This window comes from Netta rufina (genome assembly GCF_964035555.1).
Source record: "Netta rufina genome assembly, chromosome: 19".
NCBI lineage: Eukaryota > Metazoa > Chordata > Aves > Anseriformes > Anatidae > Netta > Netta rufina.
Window position 1 is genome coordinate 3,760,717 of NC_140143.1, and position 22,943 is coordinate 3,783,659.

Here is a 22,943-nt window from a genome sequence, read left to right on the forward strand (position 1 = left end):
TCCTCCCCCAGCTGCCAGTGCTGGTCAGGGCACCAGGGGCTGCAAATGTGGGTGTGTGAGAGCCGTGCAGGGAGCCCCGTTTGGGGGGACTTGGTGTCCTGGGGGGGGACACGAGCACCTGGCTGAGCCCCACTGCGGGGAGAGGAGCCCTGAGCAGCGCCAGCCCTGCTGGATGGGTCCAAACACCCATTTCCAGGCTGACCTGCAGGTCCCTCCAGCATCACTGCGCCCTTCACACTTCGCCCCTTGGCTCGTTCCCAGCAGCAGGACAGACCCTTGGTCTGCACAGAGCCCGCTGTGGGGCCAGGATTCGGAGATAAGTCAGGGCCAGTTCAGCCGTGTCTCCATCAAGGGGCACCCTCAGTGCCCCAAATCACCCACAAAATGACCTTGCATCCAGCTCATTTCTAAAAACATTAAAGAGAACTGGCCCCGGAATGGAGCCTGGGGGAACCCCACGGCCAACAGCCTGGTGTAACCCAGGCACCACAGCCCTTGGAGGCACCACAACCTTTTGAGGCCGACCCACCAGCCGGTTGTTAACCCATCCTGTTACCCACTCGTCCGGCTCCCCTTCTGCTGAGGGATTTGCCCAGCAAACCACAGGGTCAGCCAGTCGGTGAGAAAGAGGAAGGAGGAGGCTGGGGGGCTGCTGCTAGGGGATGGGAGAGGATATCCTGGCCGGGGCAGCAGGGATGGGACGTGTTTGGGGTTCAGGGGGTCCCTGTGGAGACCCTGCTGTGTGTCCCACTGGCTGGAGGCACCGCGTGGCGCAGCAGCGAGGTGGGGAGGGGCAGGGCTGCACCCACCGGGGGGGCTCCCCGGGGCAATGGGAAGCGTCGGTTCGGCATCACTCACTGGTGGAGGCCAGGAAGCTGCATGGGAACTCGAGTTTCCACTGCTGTCAGCTGATTTCCCACATCCTCTTGCACCACCAGCACCCCGGTCACTGAGCCTGACCCCCACCAGTGAGTGGTGCTGAGCCACAGGCAAAAGAGGAAGCGAAGCCCCCGAGAGGCACCGAGGAGCACGTCTGGCCAGAGGGCTGCCCGACGGGTGCTGAAGGCCACATCCTGGCCATGCGGCTGCTGCTGCTGCTGCTGCTGCTGCTCACCTGCACGGCTCCGTGCCGCTCGGCAGGCGGCAGGGCAGTGAAGGGGCCCGGCACTGTGCGTGGGTACCTGGGGGGGTCCCTCTCGGTGTCCTGCTCGTACCGGCACGGCTACGAGAACAACTCAAAGTACTGGTGCCGCCCGGGAACGCTTAGGACCTGTGGTGATAACATCCACATCATCGCCACCTCGGGGAGTAATCCCCGGGTGCAGCAGGGCCGGTTCTCCATCTGGGACAATCGCACCCAGCGGGTGTTCACCGTGACCATACAGAACCTGGAGGCAGAGGACGCGGGCACCTACCGCTGCGGGATGGAAAAGTCCATATTTCTCCCCCATGGCAGTGACGTTGTGGAGGTGATCATTACCACAGGTCAGTGCTTGCAGGTCCCCTGCACAGCACCAGTGCCCGGCCGCACGGTGCGGGGCTGGGGACGGGCTGCGGGAGGTGGCAACACCCGGGCGCAGCCGGGGCAGAGAGCAGGGGGCTGCACACACAGCTGGGCCCACTTTGCCTTTGCAGAACCACGACAGAGGATTACCGATGCCCTCTTTTGGTCCACCTCATTGCCACCAACACCGGCTGTGAGGAGCTCCCCATCGAGCACGGACACGCCGTTGCGCACGGGTGCTCCGCGGAGCACGGATGACGTGACCCTGGGTGCGGATGTGCCATCGGGGCGCTGTGACAGCCTCCGCTGGTTCCCGCTGCTGGCGGGGCTGCAGCTGCTGGCCCTGGTGGCCATGAGCATGACCGTGCTGTGGCTGAGCCTGCGGAGACACTGAGCACTGGGGCTCGCAGCGCTCAGCCCCCCGCCGCCGCAATAAAGCGCTCGGGCACCGCGTCGAGGCTCCATCCATCCTTCCCTGCGGTCTCCTCGAGGGGAAGAAGCGGGGTGGGAGGGTGGTAAGGAGGGCGTGGGGGGGATTTAGGAGGGGGATTTAAGAGGGGGAAGCAGCGGTCGCTGAGCTCCGCCCGGCCGCCAGGTACGGCCCCGGGGGCGGGCCGGGCTCCGCAGCCGCACCGGGAGGCTCCGGGCACAGAGGTCAGGGCGGGCACGGCCATGCCGAGGCTGCTGGGGCTGGGGCTGGGGCTGGGGGTGCTGAGGCTGCTGCTGCTGCTGCTGCTCGCCTGCACGGCTCCGTGCCCCTCGGCAGGCGGCCGGGCAGTGAAGGGGCCCGGCACTGTGCGTGGGTACCTGGGGGGGTCCCTCTCGGTGTCCTGCTCGTACCGGCACGGCTACGAGAACAACTCAAAGTTCTGGTGCCGCCCGGGAACGGTTAGGACCTGTGGTGATAACATCCACATCATCGCCACCTCGGGGAGTAATCCCCGGGTGCAGCAGGGCCGGTTCTCCATCTGGGACAATCGCACCCAGCGGGTGTTCACCGTGACCATACAGAACCTGGAGGCAGAGGACGCGGGCACCTACCGCTGCGGGATGGAAAAGTCCATATTTCTCCCCCATGACAGTGACGATGTGGAGGTGATCGTGACCAGAGGTCAGTGCTTGCGGGTCCCCAAGGTCCGACATCAGTATCCCCCCCCAGCCAAGCAGAAGCGCCAGGAGCAGGGGCTGTGGGAGGAGGTGGGCGCCTGTGCACCGTGGGACTGCGCCGGGACGGGTCCCCAGGGCACCTCGGTGTCTTCCAGGTGTCCCCACGGCCCCTTCTTGGACCCGCAGAGGCGGCCACCCCTTGGCTGCGGTGTATCGCCCTCCTCCCTGTGTCCTGTAGCCCCTTTCTCCCCCCGTGGCCCTCTCCCTGCCTGTGCCCTCCTGTCCTCACTGCCAGCTCTGGGGAGCCCCGGCTCCCAGCCCATTTCCGTGCCGTGTCGGTGCTGGTGGCGCACAGGGTGCCTGGGGCCCCTTCCTGCAGCCTGAACTCTGATTGGGGGGGGGTGTGCGTGCTGGGGGAACTGGGACTGCTGGGATCCCGCTGCAATCCCCGCAGGGGTGGGGTTAGAGCTGCACACCTCGGGCTGAGTGCTCTGGAGCAGAGGGGATGCAGGGTGTCCCGGCAGCACGGTGAGGTTCTCTCCAAGCCACTGCAACACCCGCAGTGTTTCCCCTGCAGAGGTAGGGAGCCTGGCTGAGCCTTTTTCCTCTTCTTGCTGCAGATCCCACTCGGACAGCATCGCCCTCCACCTCGGCCACTCCACCCGAGTCCACCTCGGGCTCCACGCAGCTACCTCCCCAGCAGGAAGGGACGCAGGGGACAGCCAGCCCCTCTGCCACCCCTGGCAATGGGTGAGTGCCAGCTGCCAGCCCGCACTGCGAGCAGCCTCCACCTCCCTCCCTGAGCTGTCTGCGGGGCTATCTCACTCCTGGCCATTCGGGCTGCCCTTAGGGATTCCTGCCCTTGCCTTTAGGAACCAGCCCTTCACCCTACCCGCTGCGCACAGGGAGCAGTCACAGCACCATGGGCTGCTCGGCCCCCCACAGCCACGTCTGCAGCTTAAACAATTCGCAGGTCCTGGCCATACAAGAAGTGGTTTTTGCTTGCAGCCCTGGCCCCATTTCCTTCCCCAGCTCTGTGGGGCTGTTTGCCCGTGGGAAGCCAAGCACGGGCTGAGCTGGGCCCTGTTCTGCTTTGTAGCCGCACAGTCCCACGGGGCTGCCTGACAGAGCCTGGGGCTAGAGCACGGAGCCTCCTCCCCTCTCTGCTGGCTGTTGGAGGTGATGCAAGAATTGGGAAAGCTGAGGCTTCGTCACCGTGCTGGGGGGTAACTGCTTCCTCAAAAGCAGCCCCGGTGACACATCACAGCGTGCCTCGTTCCCTTACAACAACGCCACCAAAGAGTGGAGCTGAACCAGAGCAAACCAAGAGGCAGCGCTCCTCCAAATGCTCAGGACGCAGCAGAATGAGGCAGAACCCAGTGTCCCACCTGCTTCTGCTGCTTGCAGGCTGAGGACCACCGTGCCTGCTTGCCTTGCTCCCCAGGCGAGCCCCTTGCCCTCTGGCCATGGCCCCGTGCGCCTGCCCCTGCTGCTGGGTGCAGCCGAGAGGTGCGAGGACAGAAATTCTTCTCTTGCAGCCTGGACGTAGCTCTGGTCGTCCTCACTCCCTGCATCGCAGTGGTTCTGGTTTTGCTCGCCGTTGCTGCCGGGGTTTTGGTGGTACTGTCCAGGAAAAGGAAGCAGGGTAAGCGAGGCCCTCGTGCCGCGTGCTGTTGTTTTATCTCTTTTGGTTCTCTCAGTTCCCCATTCCCTCGCTAACTCACCCAATTCCTGACCTCCACCGAGCGTCTTCTCTGCTTTGTGAGCAAGGGAAGTTGTGGGGGGACCTCTCCTTCCTCTGACGGCATCGTCCCATAGCTCGGGTCCCCACGGTGATGGGGAAAGGCAGCTGGTGGGATGGGTGCTGCCCGGCACGGCACCGCGCGCCCTGTCTGCAACGTGCGCGCACCACAATCTTGCAGCGTGCTTGGCTTTGTAGCCAGGTTTGCGGCAGATTTGGCACAGAGTTTGAGGGCAGGGCCAGCAGGGGCCATCACCAGCTGGTGGCTGGGGCCTGGTTTTGTTTGACGAGCTGCTTCAGGTGCTCACCGGGCAGCAGGCCCCCTTCCCGTTCCGCACTGAGCTTGGCAGCAGCAGTGTGTTTGTTTTGGTTTTGTTTTTGTTTTTTTTTATGTTTCTGATCCTCTGGCTTTGCCTGTGTCCGACCACATCTGTGTTTCAGCCGTCTCAGGAGCAGCTGTCGAGATGGACAGGATCCATGGCACGCCGAACGTGGTAAGGCAAACCCTGCTCCTGTCGGGACTGCTTGCTCCGGGCTGTGCTGGAAGGGGGAAAGGTTGTGCCCCGAGCCCGGCCTCAGGCTGCCGGCTTAGTGTGCTTCAGCCGGGCTCAGCTGGGAGGGATGCTGAGGGCTCAGCTGGCCGGCAGCAAGAGCTGAGCAGCGATCCTGTGCCACTGCCACAGAGATACCCTGGGAAGGGGAATTGAATCACAGAATCACAGAATCACAGAATTTCTAGGTTGGAAGAGACCTCAAGGTCATCGAGTCCAACCTCCAACCTAACGCTAACAGTCCCCACTAAACCATATCCCTAAGCTCTACATCTAAACGTCTTTTGAAGACCTCCAGGGATGGTGACTCCACCACTTCCCTGGACAGCCTGTTCTAATGCCTCATGACCCTTTCAGTGAAGTTCTTCCTAACATCTAACCTAAAACTCCCCTGGCTCAACTTAAGCCCATTCCCCCTCATCCTGTCACCAGGCACGTGGGAGAACAGGCCAACCCCCACCTCGCTACAGCCTCCCTTGAGGTACCTATAGAGAGCGATAAGGTCACCCCTGAGCCTCCTCTTCTCCAGGCTGAACAAGCCCAGCTCCCTCAGCCGCTCCTCGTAGGACTTGTTCTCCAGGCCCCTCACCAGCTTCGTTGCCCTTCTCTGCACCCGCTCAAGCACCTCGATGTCCTTCTTGTAGCGAGGGACCCAAAACTGAACACAGTACTCGAGGTGCGGCCTCACCAGAGCCGAGTACAGGGGGACGATCACCTCCCTCGCCCTGCTGGTCACGCTGTTCCTGATACAAGCCAGGATGCCGTTGGCCTTCTTGGCCACCTGAGCACACTGCTGGCTCATATTCAGCTGACTATCCACCATCACTCCCAGGTCCTTCTCTGCCTGGCAGCTCTCCAACCATTCCTCTCCCAGCCTGTAGCTCTGCTTGGGGTTATTGCGCCCCAGGTGCAGGACCCGGCACTTGGCCTTGTTGAACTTCATGCAGTTGACCTCAGCCCATCGGTGCAGCCTATCCAGATCCTCCTGCAGAGCCTTCCTACCCTCAAGCAGATCGACACACGCACCTAACTTGGTGTCATCTGCGAACTTACTGAGGGTGCACTCGATGCCCTCATCCAGATCATCGATGAAGATATTAAAGAGGACCGGCCCCAGCACCGAGCCCTGGGGGACGCCACTAGTGACTGGCCTCCAACTGGACTTGGCTCCATTCACCACGACTCTTTGGGCCCGGCTATCCAGCCAGTTTCTAACCCAGCGAAGCGTGCGCCAGTCCAAGCCAAGAGCAGCCAGTTTCTTGAGGAGAATGCTGTGGGAGACGGTGTCAAAAGCCTTGCTGAAGTCAAGGTAGACCACATCCACAGCCTTTCCCTCATCCACCCAGCGCGTCACTCTGTCATAGAAGGAGATCAGGTTCGTCAGGCATGACCTGCCTTTCATAAAGCCATGCTGACTGGGCCTGATCGCCTGCTTCCCCTGCAAGTGCTGCATGATGACTCTCAGGAGGATCTGCTCCATGAGCTTTCCTGGCACTGAGGTCAAACTGACAGGCCTGTAGTTTCCCGGGTCTGCCCTCCGGCCCTTCTTGTAGATGGGCATCACGTTTGCTAGCCGCCAGTCGATTGGGACCTCCCCTGATAGCCAGGACTGTTGATAAATGATGGACAGTGGCTTGGCCAGCTCCTCTGCCAGTTCTCTCAGTACCCTTGGGTGGATCCCATCCGGCCCCATCGACTTGTGCACATCTAAGTGCCGTAGCAGGTCACCAACCAGTTCTTCATGGACAATGAGGGCCACATCCTGCTCCCCATCCCCTTCCACCAGAAGAGTTCCGCCCACCATTGGGGTCGGGCGGGTGAATTTTCCCTCGGTGCTCCTGCCGCTGTCCCAGCCCCGATGATGGAGAAAGGTGGGGCGGGAGAGGTGTCCACCCCTGCAGCTGGGGAGCTGGAGGGAGCTTGGGAGCACCCCCAGAGCGCTCTCGGTGGTGTTTCAGGGAGCAGACGTGCTGCACTACGCAGAAATTGGGCACCCAGACAGTGCAGACGAGAGCCAGCCCTACGGCAACGTGGAGGCTTTGCGCCCCTCGGCAAACGCAGCCACCGACTACACGGAGGTCAAGAGGCCCGGCCAGGTGGGGAACAAGGCAGCAGCAGGGGACACCCGGCCTGGGGCTGTCACCGCTGCGTGGGGGGCTCAGCTGGAGGCTGGGTTGGGGCTGGTTGCAGAGGGACAGGGCTGGTGGGGACACAAATGTCAGCGGATAACCTGGGTGGCCTCGTGCTCCCTGCGCTTGCTCCAAAAGGATGCAAGATGTTCCTGCAAAAGGTGGAGGGTCTTTTGCTTGGGGAAACCTGCAAACACTGCCTTTTTAATATTTTTTTTCCCTTTCTATCCCAGAATCTGGATAAGAATAACGAGCCCACTTATGCCATGGTGCGCAAATCCCTGCAGGAGGAGCAGATCTATGCCAACATGCTTCCAGCCCGGCAGCATGCGGCGCAGTGAGGGCTCAGGACCCGGCACCACCTCCCTGCATGGGACCTTGGGCATGGGACATGTGTGGGGACACCAGGATGGATGCTGAGTTGGGCAGGAGACGGCTCCCCAAGGCAGCTGCTGCTCCCACAGGCTCTGGAGCTACCTTGGAGCAGCCTCGGAGAGGACGAGGTTGTGCATAGGGGCACGGGGATGAAATCGTCCCCCTGCATCTGGAGCCCTCATGCCTGGTATGGAGTGGTGCCGGGATCAGAAAGCAGCCCAAGTGTTTGGGTTGTCCAGACGGACAAAATTTTCCAGGCAAAGGAGCTGGGAGCTGCGGGTGGGCTGCTTGGCTCCGCGCCCCCGCTGCTGCGCAGTGCCCAGGGGCTGCAGCTGTGTTTGTGCTACAAATTTGCACCACGGTAAGAGGGACATTTTGCACAGTGTCCCCCCAGAAGCAGAGCTGGCACCTTGCTGGTGCCATCCCCAGAAGCGAGAGAACCCCACGTACATCAGGGCACGAGCTGCAGCAGCACAGGCTCGCCGACACGCAGCCTTCCTCCTCCCCAGCCCAGCACCGGTGCTGAGCTCCCTCCGAGCTCCTGCCCCTCTCGGGGCTGTCCACCTGCTGGGAAACAGGCTGGGCTTTGGCACCTCGCTGTGCATCAGCCAGGAGCGCTGGCGGACTCATTTGGGGCGAAATTATCAATGCTGTTAATTGTTATAAAGTGTTGTCTGGGTGTTTTTGTGCTCGTTTTGTTGAAGAAGCCTGGCGCAGCATCGCCGCTCTGCCAGAACCGGGGGAAGTAAGCGAGGCACTGCCGCAGTGGTTGCTCCCCTTCGGGCAGCCAGAATTATTCCTGGGGTCGGCCGGGAGCTGTTGGCACCCAGAAATGTCCAGGAGCAGCCCTGATGGGGCTGGGAGCATGCAGGGGAGGGCGCAGAGCAGCAGTGCTGTGGACTTGGTGTGCAAGCAGGGGAAAACAAATCCCCTGCTGCTCCCCGGGTAGTGCCAACAGCCCTGCATTGCCAACGGGAGGATGAAGCAGTTGGAGTTTTTGGGTAACTCGGTCCCATAACACTCTGACTGGGGGTAGCTTCGTGCTTTACCGAAAGAACGAGGCGGCTTTCCTAAATCAGCTCCCTCCCCACGGCGCCAAGGCAGGGATAACCACAGGCTGCGGGGGAGCCGGCGCTGCGGGGCCGAGGAAGCCGCCCACCGAGGCTTTCGTATTTCCCAGTTGGGGAACTCTGCAAGCCTCCTCGGGTGATGCTAAGAGCTGAAGATACCAAGAGTTGTATTTTCTCCAGCCCCAGCAGCGTCGCAGGGCGGCTGCCAGGAGGACAGAAATAACGCCTGGCGGGGACACCGCCGTGATTTCTGCATCCCAGGGGGTGGAAACGGCTGCGAGCGTCCCTGCTCAGCGCCTGGGCGCATCCACCCGACGGTCCCACGCAGGCAGCTTTGCCCAGATTTCCCCCAGGACATCCTTGCACCTGTGCCAGGGCTTGAATTTGGGAGCTGCAGCCCGTGCGGGGTCCCCCAAATCCCCTAAAATTCACCCAGGTGCAAAGCAGGGGGGGGACTTTGCCAGGCTGGGGGAGCGATCCTGGCTTGTTTTAGGCAGCCAGCCTCCAAACACCACCCAAACGTGCCCTCTGGTGGGAGACAACAGCGCGGACAACACCCTCCTTGTACAGGATCCTGCAGCTCACACGTCTGGCACGAGCCTCGCTCCCCTTGGCACGGCTCAGAGCCCCCGGAGGGTGCCCCCTTCTCTCCTCCTGCACCTGGCGGCGCCCTGGGCAGGGGGAGGCATCCCAGGGGGGCTCACCCTGGCACCAAACAGCTCAAGGGGAAGTCCCCGAGCCCCGCAGGCCATATCAGCAGCCCCCAGAGCCCCCGTCCTTACCCAACCTTCCTGTGGCCGCAGCACTGCCCAGGAAACGTGTGCGGGACCGCAGGGCGCTGCTATCGCTGCTGGCACCGCTTCCCCTTCCCTCCGCTCACCCCTGGGCTGTGCACCCCACCTTGGGGAGTTTCTGCCTCCTACCGCCCCTCTGGGCTCTGCTTCATGCTGGGGTTTGGTTGGGTTTGGGTTTTATTTAATTGCACACTTTATTATTATTATTATTATTATTATTATTATTATTATTATTATTATTATTAGTTGTGTTTTTGTGTTGTCTACACCTGGTGGCTGTTGGGGACACATGCTTGGGGCCAGGAGCGGGTGAGGCAGGGAGGAAACGGGAGGGTGGCTGCCTGGCACCGCACAGGGAACGCCCGGCCTCGGTCCACAGCTTCACCGACACTTTGGGTGCTGTGGTGTGGGTGTGCACACCCCCCTGCACACACACACACCCCCACACACCTCCCAGCACACAGGCAGGCACATGCATGCATACACACACACCCTGGTGCACTCATATGGAAGCACCCATGCACACTCTTACCCCACTGCGCACAGGCAGGCATGCACAGCCCAGTGCACACCCTCGTGTATGTTATAAGTTGCCCCCTTAATTAATTTTCAGAGAGCATTGCATTAATAATAGAAAGGAGTTTACTGAGTAAGCAACAGCAAGCAAAACAGCGCTGGGCGGCCGGGGAGGCTCGGCTCCGCCAACGGCGCGCACCTCACCCCCGCCAGGGTCCCTTTTTCTATCTTGGTAATTCTGGGATTACGCAGCACATCCTGGTGTATTCTGCGACTGCGCGCACTGTTGCTAGGGGGTCGTCTCTGTCCCTCTGGTGGTCGTGAAGATGAAGGCCGTAGTCTTCCTCCGCGTTGTGGCTCAACTTCTTTCTTTATTTGGGCATGTTGGCCCAGCGTGAGACAGGAAGGCAAGATGTTGATACACTAGTTTAACGACTTATCAGGAGATGGTTACATGAACTTTGCAGCAGTGGTTTTTTAACCAAAGAGGCTACTGAGATGCAGAAGGAGAGAAGGGGAGGGGGTTCTCGATTTTGTTACATTAAGCAAAAGAATTTTCATAGCGTCTAGCAAAGCATTATACAGCTCCTTACTTCAGCAGGGAGTTTTCACAACTCCCGTTCCTCAAACAGAACTCCTTGTTTTTATAACACAAAAGACAATGAACAAACATTTATTGTGTATTACAATCCCTCCTTTTTCTTTTAGTTACTCATTTTGTTCATTGAATCTCTGCAATGCCTGGCTACTAAGAACTAATGTTTCCTTGATTCCTTTGTTGGTACTTATTGGCTCGTATTTGGCATGTATGAGCATTAGATGTGCCGCTTCTAAACATCCCTTTACAATCGCAATCAATTTATTAAAAATACATGGTCCAAAAGTTAGTGCTATTATTAATAACAACAAAGGTCCTGCTATTGTTGATAATAAAGTAGTAAGCTAAGGTGAATAATTAAACCAAGATTCGTACCAGCTCTGTCGGGCTTCATTCTCCCGTTTCCTTTTTTCCAACCCTTCCCTGGGTCTTGCCATTGTATCTCTTACCACTCCAGTGTGATCAGCATACACAGCATTCCTCTTTCAGGGCTGCAAACAGCCCGTTCTGTTGAAAAATACCAAATCTAATCCCCTACGATTTTGTAACACTACCTCTGAAAGTGACCTGATAGATTTTCCAGGGCCGAGATGGATTGTTCAATTTGGGTCAGGTCCTCGTCCACAGCAACGCGTAAGGAAGTAAATTCTTGATTTTGCTTAACCAATGAGGCTACCCTGGTCCCCACTCCAGCTCCTCCCAGGATTATTAGGGTGGCCAAAGTTAGAGCCGTGAATGGTTCCCGTCTTTCCAGATGATAACTTGCCACTGTGTGCTGGGTACACATACAATCCTCAGGGTGGTATAGAATCCTTGGTATAATTATCACCTGTATACAAAACTCACCAGACGCATTAAAGAGTTTTAGTGATAGACAAGGAGTTAGGCCCACTCACGAACAAACCCACCTAGCGTTGTTGGCTGGGATTAGCCACTCGGTTGATTGTTTTCCATTCTCCATGGTGTTACATAGGTGACACTTCCCACTAGGAACCGTGCCCACACACCTACCACCTCCAGTGACTTGTGTTAGTGTTACCCTTATGTCTTTTCCCCAACTGCAATGTAGAGGGCTGTTCTCGTTTGTGCGGGTGGGCTCCCCAGGATCCCCAATAGCATCATAATATGAAGGCCTTATACTAAAGCATAATCAACAGTGTTTTGTTACATTTGGGTTTGTTTAGTTTAATAATTGGTAGCTAGCATTCATGACCCCCCCCCATATGTTATTCTCAGCTATGTTATCATTCTTGGCTTTACCTGAGCTCATAGGGCTGCTGACGGTTGCCACTGTAGTATTTTCCGCAGGCTGGATTCCCTGGACACTTTCTGACAATACCTCATTTGGTCCTACTGCCTGAGCCTATCAGCATCCTTCTTTTTATTAGTATGAGTCCTCCCCTATCTGTTCCGTGTTCGTAAAATCTGACATTTTTCCTAGTACCCAGCTAGTATCGTCCAAGTTTGTTATATTTATATATAGAACCTTGCAAATTTCTTCATTGAACCATGGAAGGTTCCTGTATACCCTATACCATGCCCTTGCCACCTGTAACGGGGATCCACTTGTCAGTTACAACCTTGCGGCCCATATCCCACTTGTAAGAATTTATTCCGACCAGCCTCGAGTGTCCAGTCCGTAGCAATGGTTTCACACCGCCAGTATGCACAATAATATGCGTTTGGATAATTACAGTACACCTTTCCTGGGTTAGAACTTGGGCAGAAATAAAATCCTGATCGGTTAAAGCATGGCTGCACTGACGCCAGGTCACATAATGTGATGCGGAAACTGGGAGCACCCGCTGTCGTTGTTTGCTGGATGATGAATTGATCCTCCCATCTGATTAAGCTCCATTTAAAAGGCTGGTGGGGATGCGCAGACCCATAGCTGACCAAAACGATGATACTGACTCCCATGTATCGTAGGAGGTGGTCGGAGCCCATCTAAATTGTCGGCCCCTCCGTCCCCCACCATTTTCACTTCTCTGCCTCGCTTGTCAGTTCGGTTGCAGCGAACTACAAGGTATTGGTTCTTCTTGGCAGCAGCAGTGTTCTTCAGGGGAACCTACTAGGGAGCCTTCGAAACAGGGCCTCCTCCCCTTCCCACGATACACAGATAATACACAATACTTATCGAGTCCGTCTTAGTGTCAGCTTGAAGTCGTCAGGGCCTGGAGCTGCCTCCCATTTACCTTCCCGGACTGGTCCTTTCACACGGCTGGCATGCGTCCATCCTTTCTGCGCAGTTCAAATAGCCGTTTCTGTGGTAAGCAAAACAACAGAGGGGCCTTCCCCATAGTGGTGTTAAAAAAGTCTCTTTCCAAGTCTTAATTAGAATTGAGGGTGATCAAGTGGCAATTCCGAGTCATAGGGCATACCATATAGCATTTCAAAAGGAGAAATTCCTACATCAGTTCTGGGCTGCATCCATATGTTTAACAGTGCAAGGGGTAAGCATTTTACCCAAGAAGCCTTAGTTTCCAGCACAAGTTTTGTTAGTCGTTTCTTAATTTCACCATTCATTCGCTCTACCTTTCCAGAAGAGGAGGGGTGCCAGGGGCTGTGAAAATCCCACTCAGTCTCTAAATCCTGCTTTAATCCTTGCAGTAAAACTTTACACCCATTCAGTCACGTGGTCAATTAGGACAAACAAGTAACTCAGTAAAGTCTACCTGTATACTTTGGAAAGGTCAAAGCCCTGGCTCCCGTCCCCCTCTAGATAGGTTACAGAAGACCTTTTTATTTACCCTTTGACATATAGTAGTACATCCTCTGCATGTGTGCTTCCCTAAAGTACATATTCCTACACAGACATGCTTTCTTAGAACAACATCACACATTGCTTGCACCTCCCAATGATTCTTCTGATGTAAAACAGTTAATATTTGCCTCATTATCACTTTATTCAGCATTTCTCTCCCATCAGGGAGTATCGATTTTCCTTAAAATGATCCACGTATTTATAACATTAATACCTCCTTGGGAGGTTGTAATTACTCCAAAATCTTTTTAGAATTTACCCAAATAGATAGGTGGCCCTGTAAACCCCTGAGGTAAAATTGTCCACCTATATTGTTGCTTCCGCCCCCATTTCAGGGTCTTTCCAGTCAGAGGTGAATATCCAGGTATGTTTGCTCTCAGGGCCAGAGAGCACTCCATTAATAACACTGTTATTCCAGTCTAACAATTTACTAGTTGAATGCCCAATTTAATCATCAAATCCCTTCCCAACAAGTTAGTCTCTGCCTTGGGTACATACAATAATTGCCCCGTGATCATTTTATCCCCTAGTCTCAGCTTGGTATCCCCCAAAAGTGGCACTATTATCCCAGTCCCTTCTACCCCCATCACATTTAGGGTTTCATTAGTTAATTTAATCCCTGATGCTTTACAAATCAGTAATGACTTAGCTGCCCCAGTGTATTGGGTTTGATGGCAAGGTTCGGGGGGTGTGAGGGGTGTGGGGGTGCGAAACTGCAGTGTCAGCCCCCGTGAAAAAAAACAAAACAAAACAAAGCAAAACAAAACAAAAACAGAAACCTCCCCGTGGTAGATAAGGGACAATTTCATCTGGCCCTAAAGGGGCCCACTGCTGCCCAGAGCCAAGCCATAGCAACACAGTCCGTGCCTCTGTGAGAGCACATCCACGAAAACAAACAAACAAACAAAGAAACAAACAAAAACCTGCTGCTCAACAGCGGCTAGGAGAGTGAGAAACCCCCCCGCAGACACCAAAGTCAGTGCAGAAGGAGGGGGGGGAGGCGCTCCAGGCGCTGGAGCCGAAGCCCCCCTGCGGCCGCTGGAGAGGCCCCTGGTGGAGCAGGCTGTTCCCCCCTCCCCGATGCTTGGGAAACTGACCAAACACCACAGCAAATATGCAAATATACCAAAACTTCTAGACTGTTACTTAGATAATGCCTACATCACCTTTCCCTGCTCATTCAACTTCGAATACCTTTACCACTTTCAACAAACCTTTTAACACTTCCTTTATCTTTCTCTAGCCTTTACTTTTCTAATGCCGACATCAAAGGCTCAGTCAGGGGCCAACTTAATTCCATACCTTTTCCCTCCAAGATGCTGAAACAACATCAATATACAACATTTCATCCTGTTTTCCTTCTCTCCACAAAAACATTGACTGTAATATGGTGTTATAATTAGTAGTTCCATTTAGGGGCCACTCCGCTCCATCCTCTAGTTTATAAAGTGGCCACCACTGATTACAATATTTGATAAGAGTTCTTTTACTTTCTGTACCCTCTCACCCCACTGTATCCCTCCAATGTGTTAGTATACATCCTAGGAGGCTTTTCCTCGGGATTTCTTTGCTTTGAACTTTTCCTATTGTAATCTACAGTGGTTAATATTCCACCGTTTTCCTAGAAGCTCTTTACTAGTCAATCCCAACCCCTCCAAAATCCACAATATACAGATACACAAGTAAAAACAGACCACTGTAAATTAACTGCCTGTAGACAATTACACTGGGGACATTTAAACCTGATGAGCCGATAATATGCCTGGGCAAATTTTGTTCCCTCAGACATACACCTCAATGGCAGTTCTTATATTTACATATTAACATATTAACATATGTATAAAAGAACACTTTAACAAAAATGCCCGGGCTTTTATATATACAATATACAATGTACAGTTATTATTCCAGTTAGAATTATTCCTCAGCAGCTGCAAACATTATGCCAGTTGCCATTAAAGATCGCTTACCCTCCTCCTGTCTCTTTCTTAAAATCTCAGACGTCCCCGGAGTTAATGGGGACTGCCACATATTCCTAGTCACTGGTCCCTGAGTGCTAGAATCAGAGTTGCTATCAGAGTCTCCCCGGGGTTGCAGATTAGGAAGCCCGGGAGTCGGAGGGGCTGCAGGTGGGGGTGGTGGAATATAGGGAGGCAGTGGGGCTGGAATCTCTAATTCTCGGTTTATCTTGTGCCTCCCATCTCCTCCTTTTTCTTTTAGAGGATATAAATTGGCTCGAGTTTCCGAGCTGATCCACAAATGTGCATATTCACTTTCTTCCAAACTAAAAGGTTCTTTTGAGTTTACATAAATATTTAGGGCCTGGCAAACCCAATCTTCAAAGGACCCAAATACAGGCCAGTAAAGGTGGTCTCCTCAAATCTGTTTACCACCCCAAACTTCAACACAATAATGTATCATTTTTACTTTATTCCTTCCCCGCCTAAAAGGGGAATCCTGCCAATTTTTAATCATTAATCCCGGGGTAACCTAACATCAGACGTTACCCCACCCATGTGTCATGGTTCCTCTCGAGTGGGCAGCCGAGCTCCACCACAGCCGCTCTCTCACTCCCCCTCCTCAAAGAGGAATGGGGAGAAAATATGTGAAAAGGGTTCAAGGATTGAGATAAGGACGAGAAAATCACGCAATAATTATTGTAACGGGCAAAACAGATTCGGCATAAGGAGATAGTAAGATTTATTGCCTACAACTAACAAGCGAGAGAAGTGAGAAAACAAAGGAAAAAAAAAAAACAAAAGCACCTTCCCCCCATCCACCCTCTTCCACCTCCTCCCCCCAAGTGGTGCAGGGGAACGGGGGAATGGGGGTTATGGTCGGTCTACAGCACTTCTTCTCTGCCGCTCCTTCTCGGTCACTCTCGTCCCCTGTGCTGTGGGGTCCCACCCACGGGATGCAGTCCTTGATGAACTGATCTGGCGTGGGCTTCCCACAGGCAGCAGCTCTTCCAGAACTGCTCCAGATATGGGTCCGTACCACAGGGTCCATCCCTCAGGAGAAAACTGCTCCAACCTGGCTCCCCTACGGGCAGCAGCTCCTGCCAGATCACCTGCTCCTGCGTGGGCTCCTCTCCACGGGCTACAGGTCCGGCCCGGAATCTGCTCCAGCAGGGGTCTTCCACAGGCGGCAGCCTCCGTCGGTGCAGGGCCACCTGCTCCACCGTGGTCTCCTCCACGGGCTGCAGCGTGGAACCCTGCTCCACCGTGGTACTCCATGGGCTGCAGGGGGACAGCCTGCTTCACCATGGTCCTCACCACAGGCCGCAGGGGACTTCTGCTCCGGTGCCTGGAGCACCTCTCCCCCTCCCTCTACACTGACCTTGGCATGCGCAAGGCTGTTCTCTCACTCCCGGCTGCTGTCTGGCGCAGCGTTTTTTTCGCTGTCTTAAATATGCTCTCACAGAGGCGCAAACAACATCGCTTATTGGCTCAGATCTGGAAAACAATGGGGCCCTTCCCAAACATGGGGCAGCTTCTAGATCTTTCTCACAGAAACCACCCCTATAGCCCCCTGCTACCAAAACCTTGCCACGTAAACCCACTACTCCATGGGACCAGAAGGCTTACTCTTCTTCTGTCCCATCTTCCGGAGCGCCTTCACACACACACGCACGAATCGCTTCCCCCTTTTCGTGGCCCAGTCCCTCGCGGGATGTGGGAACCACACTACTGAGGGGTCCGCACTCGCTTCGTCCGCAATTGGACGTCTCACAGTGACACGCTCCAGGATACCCAACCCCAACCGAACGGATCACCGGCCTATACTTACTCACTCCTGAGTCTTCCTTCGGTCTTCGTGCACAAAGATTACTAGGGGTTGCCGGCTTTATTTGCTTGCTGCCGAATTTAGGGTTCGTCGGTGAAGGATTTGAATGAAAGCAGTCCTAGCGAAGGCCGCTGAAATCAGCGGGGCGCCCCCTCCGAAGGTCTTTCAATCAGATTGCCTTCATCCGAGTCACGGCACCAAATTTGTTATAAGTTGCCCCCTTAATTAATTTTCAGAGAGCATCGCATTAATAATAGAAAGGGATTTATTGAGTAAGCAACAGCAAGCAAAACAGCGCTGGGCGGCCGGGGAGGCTCGGCTCCGCCAACGGCGCGCACCTCACCCCCGCCAGGGTCCCTTTTTCTATCTTGGTAATTCTGGGATTACGCAGCACATCCTGGTGTATTCTGCGACTGCGCGCACTGTTGCTAGGGGGTCGTCTCTGTCCCTCTGGTGGTCGTGAAGATGAAGGCCGTAGTCTTCCTCGGCATTGTGGCTCAACTTCTTTCTTTATTTGGGCATGTTGGCCCAGCGTGAGACAGGAAGGCAAGATGTTGATACACTAGTTTAACAGCTTATCAGGAGATGGTTACATGAACTTCGCAGCAGTGGTTTTTTAACAAAAGAGGCTACTGAGATGGCAGAAGGAGAGAAGGGGAGGGGGTTCTCGATTTTGTTACATTAAGCAAAAGAATTTTCATAGTGTCTAGCAAAGCATTATACAGCTCCTTACTTCAGCAGGGAGTTTTCACAACTCCCATTCCTCAAACAGAACTCCTTGTTTTTATAACACAAAAGACAATGAACAAACATTTATTGTGTATTACAGTGTATACCCTTAAACACACACATGCACTTGCACACACACATGCACAGCCCAGTGTGCACATGCGCACACACTTGCAGCCCCAGTGCACACACCCATGCACACACCCCACTGCACACGCACACACAGTGCGCACATGCATGCACGGCCCAGTGTGCACGCATGCATGTGCACATACACATGTACCCCCAGTGCACATGTGCGCACACACCCCTAGTGCCCCCATGCACACGCACACCCCCATGCACACCCATATGCACACACACACCCATGCACACCCAAACACACACACACGCACACACCCACCCATGCACACACCCACATACACACACACCCTTATGCACACACCCACACCCATGCACCCCCATGCACACACACACGCACACGCACACACCCATGCATACACACACTCTTGTGCATGCACACCCACGCACAGACCCACCCACCCCCATGCATGCACACACACACCCCCCCACACACACACATGCACACAAACTCACACACACACCCATGCACGCATGCACACACATATGCACACCCATGCACGCACACACCCATGCACACCCATGCACACACATGCATGTACAAACACATGCACACGCCCATGCATGCACACACACATGCACACCCCCATGCATGCACACACACACACTGCACACCCATGCACACACTCTGCACACGCACCCCCCATGCAGCCCCCCATGCTGGCCCTGGTGGCCATGAGCATGACCGTGCTGTGGCTGAGCCTGCGGAGACACTGAGCACCGGGGCTCGCAGCGCTCAGCCCCCCGCCGCCGCAATAAAGCGCTCGGGCACCGCGTCGAGGCTCCATCCATCCTTCCCTGCGGTCTCCTCGAGGGGAAGAAGCGGGGTGGGAGGGTGGTAAGGAGGGTGTGGGGGGGATTTAGGAGGGGGATTTAAGAGGGGGAAGCAGCGGTCGCCGAGCTCCGCCCGGCCGCCAGGTACGGCCCCGAGGGCAGGCTGGGCTCTACAGCCGCACCGGGAGCCTCCGGGCACAGAGGTCAGGGCGGGCACGGCCATGCCGAGGCTGCTGGGGCTGGAGCTGGGGCTGGGGGTGCTGAGGATGCTGCTGCTGCTGCTGCTCGCCTGTACGTCTCCGTGCCCCTCGGCAGGCGGCCGGGCAGTGAAGGGGCCCGGCACTGTGCGTGGGTACCTGGGGGGGTCCCTCTCGGTGTCCTGCTCGTACCAGCACGGCTACGAGAACAACTCAAAGTTCTGGTGCCGCCCGGGAACGGTTAGGACCTGTGGTGATAACATCCACATCATCGCCACCTCGGGGAGTAATCCCCGGGTGCAGCAGGGCCGGTTCTCCATCTGGGACAATCGCACCCAGCGGGTGTTCACCGTGACCATACAGAACCTGGAGGCAGAGGACGCGGGCACCTACCGCTGCGGGATGGAAAAGTCCATATTTCTCCCCCATGACAGTGACGATGTGGAGGTGATCGTGACCAGAGGTCAGTGCTTGCGGGTCCCCAAGGTCCGACATCAGTATCCCCCCCCGGCCAAGCAGAAGCGCCAGGAGCAGGGGCTGTGGGAGGAGGTGGTTGCCCGTGCACCGCGGGGCTGCGCCGGGACGGGTCCCCAGGGCACCTCGGTGTCTTCCAGGTGTCCCCACGGCCCCTTCTTGGACCCGCAGAGGCAGCCACCCCATGGCTGCGGTGCATCGCCCTCCTCCCCGTGCCCTGTAGCCCCTTTCTCCCCCCGTGGCCCTCTCCCTGCCTGCGCCCTCCTGTCCTCACTGCCAGCTCTGGGGAGCCCCGGCTCCCACCCCATTTCCGTGCCGTGTCGGTGCTGGTGGCGCACAGGGTGCCCGGGGCCCCTTCCTGCAGCCTGAGCTCTGCTTGGGGGGGTGTGCGTGCTGGGGGAACTGGGACTGCTGGGATCCCGCTGCAATCCCCGCAGGGGTGGGGTTAGAGCTGTACACCTCGGGCTGAGTGCTCTGGAGCAGAGGGGATGCAGGGTGCCCTGGCAGCACGGTGAGGTTCTCTCCAAGCCACTGCAACACCCGCAGTGTTTCCCCTGCAGAGGTAGGGAGCCTGGCTGAGCCTTTTTCCTCTTCTTGCTGCAGATCCCACTCGGACAGCATCGCCCTCCAACTCGACCACTGCACCCGAGTCCACCTCGGGCTCCACGCAGCTACCTCCCCAGCAGGAAGGGACGCAGGGGACAGCCAGCCCCTCTGCCACCCCTGGCAATGGGTGAGTGCCAGCTGCCAGCCCGCACTGCGAGCAGCCTCCACCTCCCTCCCTGAGCTGTCTGCGGGGCTATCTCACTCCTGGCCATTCGGGCTGCCCTTAGGGATTCCTGCTCTTGCCTTTAGGAACCAGCTCTCCACCCTACCCGCTGCGCACAGGGAGCAGTCACAGCACCATGGGCTGCTCGGCCCCCCACAGCCACGTCTGCAGCTTAAACAATTTGCAGGTCCTGGCCATATAAGAAGTGGTTTTTGCTTGCAGCCCTGGCCCCATTTCCTTCCCCAGCTCTGTGGGGCTGTTTGCCCGTGGGAAGCCAAGCACGGGCTGAGCTGGGCCCTGTTCTGCTTTGTAGCCGCACAGTCCCACGGGGCTGCCTGACAGAGCCTGGGGCTAGAGCACGGAGCCTCCTCCCCTCTCCCCTCACCGTTGGAGGTGATGCAAGAATTGGGAAAGCTGAGGCTTCGTCACCGTGCTGGGGGGTAACTGCTTCCTCTAAACCCGGTGACACACCACAGCGTGCCTCGTTCCCTTACAACAACGCCACCAAAGAGTGGAGCTGAACCAGAGCAAACCAAGAGGCAGCGCTCCTCCAAATGCTCAGGACGCAGCAGAATGAGGCAGAACCCAGTGTCCCACCTGCTTCTGCTGCTTGCAGGCTGAGGACCACCGTGCCTGCTTGCCTTGCTCCCCAGGCGAGCCCCTTGCCCATGGCTGTGACCCTCTGGCCGTGGCCCCGTGCGCCTGCCCCTGCTGCTGGGTGCAGCCGAGAGGTGCGAGGACAGAAATTCTTCTCTTGCAGCCTGGACGTAGCTCTGGTCGTCCTCACTCCCTGCATCGCAGTGGTTCTGGTTTTGCTCGCCGTTGCTGCCGGGGTTTTGGTGGTACGGTCCAGGAAAAGGAAGCAGGGTAAGCGAGGCCCTCGTGCCGCGTGCTGTTGTTTTATCTCTTTTGGTTCTCAGTTCCCCATTCCCTCGCTAACTCACCCAATTCCTGACCTCCACCGAGCGACTTCTCTGCTTTGTGAGCAAGGGAAGTTGTGGGGGGACCTCTCCTTCCTCTGACAGCATCGTCCCATAGCTCGGGTCCCCACGGTGATGGGGAAAGGCAGCTGGTGGGATGGGTGCTGCCCGGCATGGCACCGCGCGCCCTGTCTGCAACGTGCGCGCACCACAAGCTTGCAGCGTGCTTGGCTTTGTAGCCAGGTTTGCGGCAGATTTGGCACAGAGTTTGAGGGCAGGGCCAGCAGGGGCCATCACCAGCTGGTGGCTGGGGCCTGGTTTTGTTTGACGAGCTGCTTCAGGTGCTCACCGGGCAGCAGGCCCCCGTCCCGTTCCGCACTGAGCTTGGCAGCAGCATTGTGTTTGCTTTGTTGTTTTGTTGTTTTTATGTTTCTGATCCTCTGGCTTTGCCTGTGTCCAACCACATCTGTGTTTCAGCCGTCTCAGGAGCAGCTGTCGAGATGGACAGGATCCGTGGCACGCCGAACGTGGTAAGGCAAACCCTGCTCCTGTCGGGACTGCTTGCTCCGGGCTGTGCTGGAAGGGGGAAAGGTTGTGCCCCGAGCCCGGCCTCAGGCTGCCGGCTTAGTGTGCTTCAGCTGGGCTCAGCTGGGAGGGATGCTGAGGGCTCAGCTGGCCGGCAGCAAGAGCTGAGCAGCAATCCTGTGCCACTGCCACAGAGACACCCTGGGAAGGGGAATTGGGGTCGGGCGGGTGAATTTTCCCTCGGTACTCCTGCCGCCGTCCCAGCCCCGATGATGGAGAAAGGTGGGGCAGGAGAGGTGTCCACCCCTGCAGCTGGGGAGCTGGAGGGAGCTTTGGAGCACCCCCAGAGCGCTCTCGGTGGTGTTTCAGGGAGCAGACGTGCTGCACTACACAGAAATTGGGCACCCAGATGGCACAGACGAGAGCCAGCCCTACGGCAACGTGGAGGCTTTGCGCCCCTCGGCAAACGCAGCCACCGACTACACGGAGGTCAAGAGGCCCGGCCAGGTGGGGAACAAGGCAGCAGCAGGGGACACCCGGCCTGGGGCTGTCACCGCTGCGTGGGGGGCTCAGCTGGAGGCTGGGTTGGGGCTGGATGAAGAGGGACAGGGCTGGTGGGGACACAAATGTCAGCGGATAACGTGGGTGGCCTCGTGCTCCCTGTGCTTGCTCCAAAAGGATGCAAGATGTTCCTGCAAAAGGTGGAGGGTCTTTTGCTTGGGGAAACCTGCAAACGCTGCCTTTTTAATACTTTTTTCCCTTTCTATCCCAGAATCTGGATAAGAATAACGAGCCCACTTATGCCGCGTTGCGCAAATCCCTGCAGGAGGAGCAGATCTACGCCAACATGCTTCCAGCCCAGCAGCGTGCAGCGCAGTGAGGGCTCAGGACCCGGCACCACCTCCCTGCATGGGACCTTGGGCATGGGACATGTGTGGGGACACCAGGATGGATGCTGAGTTGGGCAGGAGACGGCTCCCCAAGGCAGCTGCTGCTCCCACAGGCTCTGGAGCTACCTTGGAGCAGCCTCGGAGAGGACGAGGTTGTGCATAGGGGCACGGGGATGAAATCGTCCCCCTGCATCTGGAGCCCTCATGCCTGGTACGGAGTGGTGCCGGGATCAGAAAGCAGCCCAAGTGTTTGGGTTGTCCAGATGGACAAAATTTTCCAGGCAAAGGAGCTGGGAGCTGCGGGTGGGCTGCTTGGCTCCGCGCCCCCGCTGCCCTGCGCTGACGTTTTGCACCGATGGACCAGAGCTGGCAGCTCCCGAGAGCAGGGCAGGGAGAAATGCTACGTCCACCTGCCCTGTGCCTGCAGGCACTGCCAGCACCTCGGGCAGCCCAGGTTAGGGGCGCAGTGTGGTGCCTGGTGTCCTGGACAGCTCCAAAACCAGCCTTTGTGTTCATGTCCGTGCTCCAAAGGACACTGCAGAGGTGTTCCCGTCCCTCTTGAGCAGCTGCTGGGGAGCAGCTCCCCAAA

The 22,943-nt window shown here is 56.8% G+C and overlaps 3 protein-coding genes across 3 annotated transcripts; all 3 read left to right on the forward strand.

Annotated features, from left to right (window-relative positions):
- Positions 1-1,056: 1,056 nt before the first annotated feature.
- LOC311217018 (CMRF35-like molecule 5) lies at positions 1,057-1,939 on the forward strand. Its single transcript, XM_084298736.1, has 2 exons — positions 1,057-1,485; positions 1,636-1,939. Exons 1-2 carry the CDS (start codon positions 1,080-1,082, stop codon positions 1,896-1,898), a joined length of 669 nt encoding a protein of 222 aa, XP_084154862.1. The 5' UTR covers positions 1,057-1,079; the 3' UTR covers positions 1,899-1,939.
- A 431-nt stretch (positions 1,940-2,370) lies between these two features.
- On the forward strand, positions 2,371-7,724 carry LOC311217017 (uncharacterized protein). Its single transcript, XM_084298735.1, has 6 exons — positions 2,371-2,615; positions 3,232-3,361; positions 4,150-4,256; positions 4,794-4,846; positions 6,862-6,999; positions 7,266-7,724. The coding sequence occupies exons 1-6, from the start codon at positions 2,555-2,557 to the stop codon at positions 7,371-7,373; spliced, it is 597 nt and encodes a 198-aa protein (XP_084154861.1). The 5' UTR covers positions 2,371-2,554; the 3' UTR covers positions 7,374-7,724.
- Positions 7,725-18,845: 11,121 nt separating this feature from the next.
- LOC311216786 (uncharacterized protein) lies at positions 18,846-22,549 on the forward strand (the record flags this gene model as incomplete). The annotated part of the gene is made up of 7 exons (XM_084298324.1): positions 18,846-19,239; positions 19,621-19,761; positions 19,854-19,983; positions 20,780-20,886; positions 21,417-21,469; positions 21,834-21,971; positions 22,237-22,549. The coding sequence occupies 7 exons, from the start codon at positions 18,846-18,848 to the stop codon at positions 22,342-22,344; spliced, it is 1,071 nt and encodes a 356-aa protein (XP_084154450.1). The 3' UTR covers positions 22,345-22,549.
- Positions 22,550-22,943: the final 394 nt, after the last annotated feature.

Excerpts from the sequence above, each read along its gene's own strand:
- LOC311217018 (XM_084298736.1), top strand. The coding sequence starts at position 1,080 with ATGCGGCTGCTGCTGCTGCTGCTGCTGCTGCTCACCTGCACGGCTCCG. Across the intron at positions 1,486-1,635 it reads GGAGGTGATCATTACCACAG|AACCACGACAGAGGATTACC; the intron begins GTCAGTGCTTGC and ends TTGCCTTTGCAG.
- LOC311217017 (XM_084298735.1), top strand. The coding sequence starts at position 2,555 with ATGGAAAAGTCCATATTTCTCCCCCATGACAGTGACGATGTGGAGGTG. Across the intron at positions 2,616-3,231 it reads GGAGGTGATCGTGACCAGAG|ATCCCACTCGGACAGCATCG; the intron begins GTCAGTGCTTGC and ends TTCTTGCTGCAG. Across the intron at positions 4,847-6,861 it reads TCCATGGCACGCCGAACGTG|GGAGCAGACGTGCTGCACTA; the intron begins GTAAGGCAAACC and ends GTGGTGTTTCAG.